A 12234-nucleotide genomic window follows, 5' to 3' on the forward strand; every position below is an offset into this window, starting at 1 on the left:
CCTTAGCTCAGGGGCCGGCAAATAAAAAGATGGTGGAGGGTGTTGGTTTGCATGAGCTCATAGAATGCTTTGAAGTCTCTGTGAGAGAGACCCTAAGGGAATAAAAAGAAGTTAACACAAAAGAGCTGTTGGCCTCATAGGAGTGATCACAAACACAAGGGATAAGGCATTACAATTTAGTACATTACATTACATTATTGGCACATGGCCTGCTGGCCCAACCAAGGCAACCCTGGGAACTGCCCGACTGTCACTCGGAAGGCCCATCTAATACTTTAAAAAGGGAGGGTTCCATTTTTTAACTAAGAAAATAAATTTTCTGTAACAAAATCACTAAGAACAGGTACTTTTGAGTCAACATGTGTGAAAGAATTACATGGAAGTGTGGATACTAAAGTTTGAACGTTGCTATTAGGTGCACAACTTTAATGACAGAAAAATGCACAATCCTCTGAAACAAGGGCAAATAACTGAATATAAGCAAGCTAAGTCAGGAGGAGATTATGGTAAACCAGGAAGAAACAGCTGGGAGATGAGGGGTCTAATAGGGCAGAATGACCCCACAGGAAAAATAGGGCCACAGCAAAAGTAGAGAGTTAGCACAACATAAGGGTTAAGAAAAAGAGTGGTACATCCCTGGTTCAAATATTACTTCCACAATGAACTCACTGTGGGGTCTTTAGGCAAACCACTACCTGTCAACCTCAGCATTTTATCTATGGAAATAGTATTGCTTGCTTTGCAGGGTTGTTGTAAGGACTGAGATAACTGCCTAGGAAAAGAACTACATAAACTCCAGTTCTCATTAAGTTCTAGGAATCAGAAAGTATAAATTAATTCTGAACACATTTATTGGTATGTCAGTCCCATTGCATTCAAAGGAAATTAATTTCAAGTAAGCATGCAGAGAATTACAGCCTAACTCATTTTTACAGCCCAATCCTAAACACATATACTCAGACGTCCTATTGCAACAGGACTTATTCCCAGGTAATTACGCATAGAAATGCAGTCTTAGAGTAATATTATGCACAAAAGGAAGCTCCAAGTGTCCCTGGAATTGGTTGTTCCGTCTGAAATAATTATACTCATTATTCTTTTGCATCAAAATGCTTGTCATTTTGATGGGCAGGGTGTACCTAGAGGTGGTAAGGACCACAAACGGCCAAGATAAACACTACACACACACACCGTAGTATTCCTAACAATACTACAGGGCTGAGTCACCGGTGTCAGATGTACATTGCTGATTTTGGCTTCACCTTAGTGTCCCAAAAGTCAACTTTTCCCCATATAAACTCATGTAAACCATTCCACTTACATAGGAGAAAATCAACAGGTGCACTTTACTACACCACTGTGGTGGAAACTAAACCTTTCCTGTACTGGTGGTGACTCCAGCCACTGAGAATCAAGCCTGTACCATCCTGTCCTTCATCTGCATAGCCCTACTGGGCTTCTATTTCTTCAGAGTGTTACAGAATGTCAGGAACTGGGTTTTAGACGAACAAGAGATATGCATATAGTATTACCAGATCTGCTACTTGTCAAATACAGGATGTCAAACTAGGCAAGAGCATCCAGTCCATTCTGACATTTGTACTGGGGACAGCAGGATGGAACTAAGAGCCTATGTTCATAGTTTCTAGCTTTCTCCAAGTCAGTACAGATTGCCAAACTCTAAATGCAATTGTGCAACAAAGTTTTAATATTATAAAAAGTGATATAAAGGAAGCAGCGTACAGCCCATGAGACAAATGCAATACACAATATAGTTTTCCTTGGCTAGGAAACATGCCTGCTCTGAAAAGTATAAAAGGGTAACTACAGTTTGTTCTTCAAACGGTCACTGTGTCAGAACAGAAACGCTTTTTGTATTTTAGATTTTTCAAGAAATTAATACTTCTACATTATTCTATAAGAAATTCTTATGAAACCTAAGGCCTGGCCCATGATTCTGAGTATCTGGAGATGCTGACACGATTCGTCTTTCCAGCTGAATGTTACGCAGGAGACATACAGTATACTGTCTATCAAAAGCACAACACACCAGGCAGTGAGTACACAGCCTCCATTTCTTTCAATTGGATTCATGTAGCATTCAGTGTTCTTACTGAAAGTAACTCAGTCTACAATTCAAGTACAGTCCGTTCCGGACCCCCGCCGTAAAGCGGAAAACGCCGTAAAGTGGAACCCCATTGACTTTAATAGGCCGTGTCACGTGAAAATGACACGCAAACGGCGCAAAAGGGGGAAAAAACCCTTTAAAATGGAAAACGAAAGCCGCCGTATCAGCAGAACGCCTTAAAGCGGAATGCCATAAAGCGGGGCCCTACTGTATATACAATTAACTGAATCATGAGTTCTAGCTGGGGCAGACTATTATAGGCAACTATAAACTTTGCTCAGTTCCAGATTATCTTCTACCACTTGTATGTTTTGTTCCTAATTTGTTGCATTTTGTTTATCATTGTTTCCTCACATGGCTTGTGCTTACATACTTTAGAAACCACTATTACTCTGAGATCACAATCTCCAAGTTCAGCTGAAAACACCACCTTGGTGTGTTTTTTTCCACATCTGTGGAACTTTCTTCCTCTGGATTAATTATGAGCCTGAGCATTTTCTAAGAAGATCTGCAATACTTGCAACAGTTAATCCTTTATTTTACCCTATCCCTTGAGGATGGGCTGGGTTTTAATAATAATAATAAAAGATTAACTTAAGGTGGTCCATCAGGCACAATGCTTCAAACAATGCAACAGAAAACATTAAGGGTGTATGATTTATGACTCAAGCAATAAGATTGACAGACAATACCAACAGGCAATGTCAACTCAACACACAGTCATTTGGGTAAGTGTCATAGAAGATTCGTGTCATCATTTTAACACGGAGCCACCATAAATTGTTATTTTTGGTGTGGCAACCATTCATATGAATGTTTTTTGCTTGTTTGTTTCCTACTTGTGATGCTACTGCCCTTAACCTGTCCTGGAAAACTTTTGCTGTACAGTTCAAGCCAGGATTCCATGAGCAGTGATCACACATCAATACATTAAAAAGGACTATCCAACTACCATGTCAAAATGGAAAATTAGGACTATATCAAATACTTAGCAGTCATGAACTGTTTGAGTAACATGAGTGTTACGTTTAAAAGCCATAGCTGTGTATAGTAAACTCCACATAATTTATGAGTCAATAGTGAGTAGGATACTGCCTGTCATTCTCTCCTTTCTCTGAGATATTATAGTCCAGGGCCTGTGAAGTGTGTATCAGTTCCATGACAGCAAACAAGACTTCTCTATAATACTGATGTTATGATTCAAGCAGAAGGAACAGGCCTATTGCTAGGGAAACACTAATTAATACTCAACTACAGTGAAAACAAGTTCTCATACATATAAAATAAAAACAGCTCAGAAGCGTGAGATCAACCACTTTTTAATCTATAATTTTAAAATTTGCTTTGTGCACAATCATCTTAATTTTTTAAAAATACAGTCCAGCAGCAACAAAAAATCATTTGTAGAAGAATTGGAGGCAAGATAAAAATGCTACATTGAGTATTTTAATCTCAAACACTGAACATAATCTGCATTTATTTTTTATTACTGATCAAATGTTATCCCATGGAAGCGTATATGTACCACTATTCTACATAGTATCCTAAATCTACTTTTATAATACTATTGCTTACAGCTGAGAAGGCAAGAAGTTCAGAAACATATCAGTCCGTTTTCACTGTGTGACAATTGCCTATGTTAGTCTTAGCTTGCTAGTGTCCAACAATACAATAATCAAATTATAAACACAACCTTATGGTTAAAAAAACCTTTCATGAATAGGCTGCTATAGACTTAAAAAACAACAACATTTAAGTTAGTTATTGCTTCTCAAGAATAATGTTCGACCTTTTTTGTCTCAGAAAGCTTGTGTGTATGTCCACTACAAATGACAAGTTAAAGGAGAATGTCTAAATTATTTAATAATGAACTATCAAATACTACTACTAATAGTGCTACACTCAAAATTACCTGCCCTGGACTTGTCATGCAGGGCACATACGCAGTTCATAGAGATATTTGTGTTCAATGCTAAGGATCTTCTCCAGCCATGTTTTAAAGTCAAATTAAATAGAGTAAAAACCTCCCAAGGAGAACACCTGTTATACAACACCACGCTATATATATACCTCATACAAAAGTGAGAGGACACATTTTTAAATGCTTAATGTAATTATTCTGCTTAAAGATCCGCATTCCTCTTCTGAGGAGCTCTCACATACATTGAAAGAACAAGTTGCATGCCAACAATTTCCCCTTGCTCATGTACAATTAATTAGTTGCATTATGGATGTGTGGGTTTAAGGAAACCTCTATGAAGCTCTTCATTTAAATACGTATCTGCATGCAATCGGTCCATAAGTAAGAAGAGAAATAAAGCTGAAGACAACATAATGACAGGAATACTTAAAAAAAAGGTTAATCTCTCCCCAAGTGTTAATGTTTTGCTAATTTCCTGATTAAGCTTTTTTTTTTAAATTGCATTTACCCTGGAACACGATCTAACTTTAATATTATGTGTCATCTAATTCCGACAAAAGTGTCCATTTTATTAATATGGAGAAAAAAGCCACTGCTTCCAGGGTTAATACAATTAGGCAGTTTAAATAATGAGAGACATTAGAAGAGGTGGACAGAAGGGGATGACACAAATTTCATAATATCCTGTTCTTCCTCTCTCGAAATAACCCAACTAGATTTACAACGTAAGTCTTCCCCCCCCCCAGCCAAAAACAAATATCACGGAAATAACTCCCCTTACCTTGATTTATCAGTTTAAAGCTTTGGGATTTCCTGCTTCTTTTCCTCTCAGTAAACTCCATAGTGTGAGCAAGAGGGAGGAAGGAGGAAGAAAGGAAGGAGAAATCAAATGGGATGAGACCGGGAGGGGGGGGAGAGGGCTGGGTACAGCAGTCACCCAAGCAAGGAAGACCAAGGTCCGTCTCTTCAATCAGCAAAAATAAAACTGGAACTGGATTATTTCAGTTCCAAGTGCAGAGAAAGAAAAAGAAAGGAAGTGGAACAAGTTAGCTCCAGAGTTGCCCCCACCTCGGGTCCAGGCTTTCCCCCACATTCAGTTCTAAACTTTGAAGGGGCGCTGCGGTTCCCCTCCTCTCCCGGGCCTCCTGGTAGAAGAAGGAAGAGGTGAACGCTTTGCCGGCTGGAGCAAGGAAATCAAGCAAGGGTGCGCGTATAGGGAGAAAGGAGGAGGAGGAGGGGGAAGAGAAGGAGGCAAAGCAATGGCTCGCGTGTGGCACTGACTAAGCGGCGGCGGCGCCTGGGATCCCGGTGCCACCTGCTGGGGGAAGCCTGCGTGCAGCGCACCACAACCCGCCCCGTAGCGGCGCTGGGAGCTTGGCCCGCAGGCCGCCACCCCGAGGCCGGCTTGGAACCCCACGCCACCCCGAGGACGCGACGGAGGCTACGGGCCCCAAGGGGGAGGAGGGTGACGAGGGGGAGGAGGACGGAGAGCTCAGTGTCATCTTTGCTAATGGAGGAGGCGGCAGCACGGCTGCTTGTTTGCTCACTTTACTTCCCTCCCGCGTGTGCAGTCTGGAAGGGGGCGTGTGGGTGTCTCAGAGTCTTGGCTATTGGAAGAAGAGGAATGGAGGGGCAGAAGGGGTGAACAGAACAGCGCCATTTTGTACCCTCCCACCTCCTTTCTTTTCTCCGCTCCCTCCCAAGCGGCATACGGGATAGGGGACTCCGCTGAGGCCGCTGTTTGTACCCTCTGAGCGCCTCGCGACTTCTTTGCCGCCTCCCTTTGAATGAAACAAAGGCGCGTGAGGAGATAGTCCTAGGAACAAGCGGAAAGAAGCTATCCTTCCATGCCTGTGGGTGTATTAATAAGTAACTGGCCTCCGCTAAGGCGCCATCGCGAACACTTAGTGCGGTCTTAGGGCCGAACTAGAGGCGAGGTGGCCCACGGCCAAAACGCTTCCCTGCTGTCCTGGTTGCCGTGCTAACTGTACATGTCGACGAGCCATGCGTGTGGCAAGTGCGTTCAACATTTTATCTCTGGGTAAACGCACCTTAGTATTGTTCCCAAACGTGGGTAACCACAGTGAAAGAAAGAAAAATTACACAGTTTTCAGTGGTATTAATGGAAAACATGGCTATCACAAAATGTAGGTGTACGTATTACAGCAACTGCAATTCATAAAATAGATAATGAGTATAATTAATTTCAGCAAAGTTAGATTTAAAAGATAAAGAGCACAAACACATCCAAGTCAACCACAATTACTAGTAACCTGAGGGATGTTGAGTAGTACAGTGTGCAAGGCTGCCAGATGTTGAATTCCTGCAAACTTTTGCAGTTCGCTAGTTTCAGTATATTCCTCAACTTTTATGCAGTCACTAAATTTTGCAACTAAAGGAAACACACTTCATTTGACTGGTCAGCAGATAGGTTTAGGCAACCTGACTGGGAAATATACAGTGAATTTATTCCTAGATCACTCGTCAGTACCCTTAGATATAATTATTATTTCTACCAAGCATGCTCTTTACAAAATCCATAAAACAGTAACAACGAAATCTAGCAAAAACAGTAAGCGTCTCTTGTGGCACCTTAAAGACTTAAATTCAGCAACAGAATGATTTTTAAAAATGAAATAATGATCAGAAAATCTTAATATAGAGCCCAAGATTTAAATCGGTATCAGGCAGCATTAAAGACGACAGTAAAAACCATTCACTATGTAAGGTGATAGTATAACGACCCAAACCTCAAGCAGATGAGACACAGCTAGTGCCTAAGCAGCAGTAGAGACAGCACAAGGTGAATATATCAGTGGAGAGAGTCCCGTAATCAAGACACAGCTACAGAAAAGGCTTTTTCTGCAGCAGTACCCATGCACCTAACCATAGCTGGAAAGAAGGGATGCACCTGGAGAAGCACCTCTGATGATAATCTGAGGTGACAGGCAGGTTCATACGGGAGAAGGCAACCCTTTGGTTAGTCTACCCCCAAACTCTTTAAGGCAGGGGTGGGAACCTGTGGTCCAAGGGCTACATGCTACTCTTGGCCTAATATCATGTGGATGAGAGAACTCTGAGGGAGGAGAGCCTGAGGGGGAAATGTGAAAATTGCCTCTGCAAACGATATTTCAGTCCTCTACCAAGGAACCGGCATAGTGTAGCGGTTAAGAGTGTAGAACTAGCACCTGGGGGACCAGAGTTCAAATCCCCATTCACCAATGAAACTCACTGGGTGACTTTGGGCCAGTCATTGGCTCTCAGCTTAATCTACTTCACAGAACTGTTGTGAAGATCAAATGAGGAGACCATTAAATGCTGCTAGTGACCAGGAGGCCATATATTATTATTATTAATTAAATTTCTATTCCATCCTTCCTCCCAGGAGCCCAGGGCAGCAAACAAGGGACAAAACACTAACAACATCTCAAAAACATCTTTAAAACATTCAAAATAAAACATCATAAACATCTTTTTTTAAACTACTTTAAACATCTTAAGCAATTGCAAAACAGACAGACTGGGATAAGGTCTCTACTTAAAAGGCTAGTTGAAAGAGGAAGGTCTTCAGTAGGCACTGAAAATATAATCGATATGGAGCCTAATATTTGAAAATGTAAAATGACTGCCTTGAAATTGATCCTGACTTATGACGACCCTGTGAATAGGGTTTTCATGTTAAGCAGTATTCAGAGGGGATTTACCATTGCCTTCCTCTGAGGCTGAGAGGCAGTGACTGTCCCAAGGTTACCCAGTGAGCTTTGTGGCTGTGTGGGGATTCAAACCCTGGTCTCCCAGGTTGTAGTCCAATTCCAAAGGGTAGGTGCCACTACACTAAAAGTCAGCTTCCTATGTTATGTGGAACAGACCTCCTGATAAGATGGTATCTGCAGGAGGCCCTCACTTGCAGAGTGTAGTGACCGGCTGGGTATATAAGGGGTAAGATGGTCTTTCAGGTATCTTGGTCCCAAGCTGCATAGGGCTTTATACACCAAAGCCAGCACCTTGAACGTGGCCCAGCAGCCAGTGGGCAGCCACATAATCTGAGGCAGGCAGGAACCTACTGAACCATATCCCAGTGTGTCAGAGTCTATAGACCCAGAGCTGGGATTTTCATGTGCACTTTCCCCTCGGCCTGAGAAACTGAGCACCTCCCAATCCACTTTGGCAGTTGAACAATGCAGGAAACACACCAGGTGGGAGGTCGGACTACAGAAGTGCCTGTCTACAGAAATGTGGACAACCCTTAGTTGAGCTAAAACAATATATCTTGTCTTGTGAAGAAGATACAAGAGGGCCTCCTGCAGATTGCATTTTATCAGGAAGTCTGTTCCACACCATATGGGGCATTTTATGGCAAAAGTGTAACTTGTGAAAGCGGTTTAAAATAGTTTTGTTGTGAATTTATGGCCTATAAGTAAATATAGGAAGTATAACTTTGTTTTGAATTCATGGTTTTGCATATAAGTAAACATAGGAGGTAAATGAAGAAAAAAATACAACTGTATATGGTTTGATTTTTTTTTCTGAGAAAAGAACATGGATTTTTAACATCTAGCTTATCTTGCAATACCAACTTTGGTTTATAAAGGTGGTAAAATTAGATATGTATATGTATTAAGGTTTAGTAAACCCTTTTGCTCCTGAGCAGTTGCTTCTTGTTCTTCCCTCAAATTTTTTTATTTAAATAATAGAATAGATGGTGACCAGAGGGTTCCTTTGCTTGTTTTAAGGTTTTGGTCGAAATGAATATCTGTCTTGCTAATTTTTAAGCCCTGCCAGAAAAGGGTGGGCATTCTTTCCTTTCTCTTTGGAGGGTGATACAGCATAGCATAGTGGGACTGGAGAAGATCTGTCCAGCAAATGAGTACATGATTATATGTGTACTTTTTGTGGCCTCCCTGGGCTGCTGGTTCTGAGAAAGCCAAGGTCCTCTGTAATTGCTGGCATATTTCATTTTTCTGTGTATGAGAGACCAGAGAGAAGCTGCCTTTGGAAGAGACATCACATCTTGCAGCATCTTGCATCAGCACCTGGCTGGGTCAGGAGGCATAAAACCCTGGCACCCCTTGGGCGACAGGCTTGCCACAAGTCAAGTCACCCCTGAAGGCGTGACACCAAAGGGGATTCCCAAGGTTAAGGGTTCTACCCCCTCTTCTGTTTTTGATATCAACCAGGAAAAGGCTGGGTGGCGGGGAGGACATAAGGCACGTGCATTTTCTACACAGGATGGAAGGCAGCGCAGTGAAGTGTATGAAAAGGGAAAGTTGCCAGGTGCCCTCAGGGTAAGGGCCTGAGATTGGCAGAAGGCTCTCCTTCCCTGGGTGTCAGACAGGGTAGGAGTGCATCTCTGGATGGGTCCTGTGTGTTTTTCACTGTTCATAACCTATTGGGATATTCTGGAATAATTAATTGATTATAGCACACATTTGTTAGTAGGCATTTGTTTTTACATTATGCGCTTGAGAGGAGGTGTTGCGGGAGGGAGAGACATGGGTGATGCCACCCCAGTTTTAGTGATCACGGGTAGAGAAAGACATAGTCATGGGGAGGTGATAAGTCATCATTTAAGATGAGAGGAAGGCTACTTACACCTTGTTCCTTGCTCACACCCCTTCCATGGCTGGGTTCCTGTTGCTCATCTGTGGTACCCATGAGCCTTTGTGTGTTATTGCTTAATGCCAGATTGGTCCATAATAAGAGCTCACTCATCCATGATTTGATGGATCACCCTGTTCTCATGGTCAGACCACTTCCCAATGAAGTTTGGACTGAACACCCACCTCCTTGCAGGAGTGGTAGACCAATTTGGATGGTCTGTCCCCAGTGCTGTTACATGTACGTGAAGCTGTTGGGAGTGGTCATTAGGAGATTTAGGGTGTATGCTACTGATACCCAGCTTTATTTCTCTGTAACATCTGGATCAGAAGAGGCCATGCAAGCTCTGGACTGGTGCCTGGACTCAGTGGTAGGCTGAATGAGGGCCAATAAACTGACTGAATCCTGGAAGATGCAGGCCCTGTGGGTGGGCAGTTCCCAAGCTGGAATAATTGGTCAATTCCCTGCTTTGGATGTGGTTGTACTGTTCCTGAAGGAGCAAGTTCACAATCTGGTTGTGTTCCCAATGCCATCTCTGTCACCAAGGTGACCTCAGTGGCTCAGTGTGCCTATTACCAGTTTCAGTTGGTAAAACAGCAATTTCTGGATTGGGATAGCCTGACCACTGTTGTGGTCAGGTAACCTCCAGATTGGATTATTGCAATACACTCAATGTGGAGCTGCCCTTGATGCTGATCCAGAAGCGTGCAAGTGCAAAATATGGTGCTTCAACTACTCACAGGGGGCAGAATATCAGCATCATATTACACTGCTGCTGAAAAAAACTGCACTTGCTGCCATTTATTTATTTATCAAAATTTACATACCATTTGATTGTTGAAAATATCTAATCGGTTTACAAGAAACATAATCAATAAAAACAGTTAAAACAAGTAATTAAAACCAGTTAAAAACAGCTGTTGGCTTATTTTCAAGATGTTGGTATTGGTGTACAAAGCCCTATACAGCTTGGGACCAGGATGCCTAAAAGATTGCCTCATCCCCTACAGTCCCAACCAATTGCTGTGCTTTGCAGATGAGGGCATCTTGCAGATACCATTATGATTATGATCATTAGACATTTTACAAGTTTTAGGTAAACCAAGAAAATAACTGTGCATTATTGATGAGACATTTTAAAAGATTTTTCACCCAAAGGAGTTACAGTAGGATGCTCTCCCCTCTAACCCATCCCCCTTGAGGTTCCTCAGAATGCCAGGTCTCTCTTGCCACTTAGCCTGTCAACATTAGGGTTGTCTGCAGTGTTAAAGCAAAGGAAACTACCCTCTTCCTTGCCTGTCTGTGCCAGGCTCTGATCCTATTTTAAGGTCCAGATGCTGTGGGGCTTTTTCTGCAAACCATCTCTTCAGCTACTCTATCCCTCCCCCTCAAGCCCACACCTTCCTCTCAGTGTTTCTGTTTTATCTCTGTATGCTGAGAGGAAGCATGCCCTCCAGCCTAACCTTGGTTGCAGGGGAAGCTTCCTGCAAATGCTCACAGGGACATGAGCCAATTACCAGTGCTGCCTCACACATCTGCATCCTTATAACTTGTATTTGATATCATTTAAATTGTTTTGTCTGTTCAAATTTGTTTAATGGATGCATTTATAATTCAGTTTTGTCATTTACTAATATAAGCAGAACACATATACCACTGCTAACCTGAATGTGAGTTGGGCGTCCCCTGAAATTGGCAGTGCTTTACCCCAAATCACCAGATACATTGGTAAGTTAATATTTCAAGTGTGAACTACTCAGTTGCCATGCCAGATTTTTTCAGGACTGCACTGATGTGATTTGCCATATGAATGATTATTTTAATTTGAAATCCTCCTATGTGATAATGGCTCTCCATAGTAGATTGATTTGCATAAAGTAAGCTTTCTGTCCCTTTGATAGTATGTCCAGTACCAACTTGCATATTCTGCAGGTATAGATGGAACTACCAGTCAATTTTGATTCTCTTGGTTTCTCATTTTTGTAATCTTAAATTCAGTTCTCCATATTTCTGCAACAGTTTCCAATTTTTTAAAAAAACCCTCATGAAAAATCATAAGTATTTTACTGCAAATGTCTCCTAATAAACACATTTTTGTATTCAATAGACTGACCACTATTGTCCACGCACTGGTAACCTGCAGGTTGGATTACTGTAATGCGCTCTATGTGGAGCTGCCCTTGAGGTTGGTCCAGAAGTTGCAGCTGGTGCAAAATGCAGCGGCAAGACTGTTCACTGGGGTAGGGTATTGCCAAAATGTTACCCCGCTGCTGAAAGAATTGCACTGGCTGCCCATTTGCTACTGGGCCAAGTTCAAGGTTCTAGTTTTGGTGTACAAAGCCCTATACAGCCTGGGACCAGGATACCTGAAAGACTGTCTTATCCCTTATATACCCAGTCAATCACTGCGCTCTGCAGGTGAGGGCCTCCTGCAGATACCATCTTATCAGGAGGTCCGTTCCGCACAACATAGGAAATGGACCTTCAGTGTGGCGGCACCTACCTTGTGGAATTCGCTCCCCTTAAATATTAGATAGGTACCATCTCTGTTATATTTTCGGCGCCTATTGAAGACTTTGCTCTTTCA

The 12234-nt window shown here is 42.2% G+C and overlaps 1 protein-coding gene across 3 annotated transcripts in view; it reads right to left on the reverse strand.

Moving 5' to 3' along the window:
* BEND7 (BEN domain containing 7) overlaps positions 1–5703 on the reverse strand; it is a 77210-nt gene extending 71507 nt beyond the window's left edge. The window contains exon 1 of one of the 3 annotated variants that reach the window (XM_061582274.1): positions 5118–5703. In XM_061582274.1, the coding sequence (XP_061438258.1) occupies positions 5118–5142 (25 nt within the window). In that variant the 5' untranslated portion in view covers positions 5143–5703. Of the gene's footprint in view, positions 1–4830 lie in introns of all 3 variants that reach the window. The other 2 variants (XM_061582272.1, XM_061582273.1) reach the window with 2 other exon arrangements.
* Positions 5704–12234: the final 6531 nt, after the last annotated feature.

This window comes from Rhineura floridana, chromosome 8 (genome assembly GCF_030035675.1).
Source record: "Rhineura floridana isolate rRhiFlo1 chromosome 8, rRhiFlo1.hap2, whole genome shotgun sequence".
Lineage (NCBI taxonomy): Eukaryota > Metazoa > Chordata > Lepidosauria > Squamata > Rhineuridae > Rhineura > Rhineura floridana.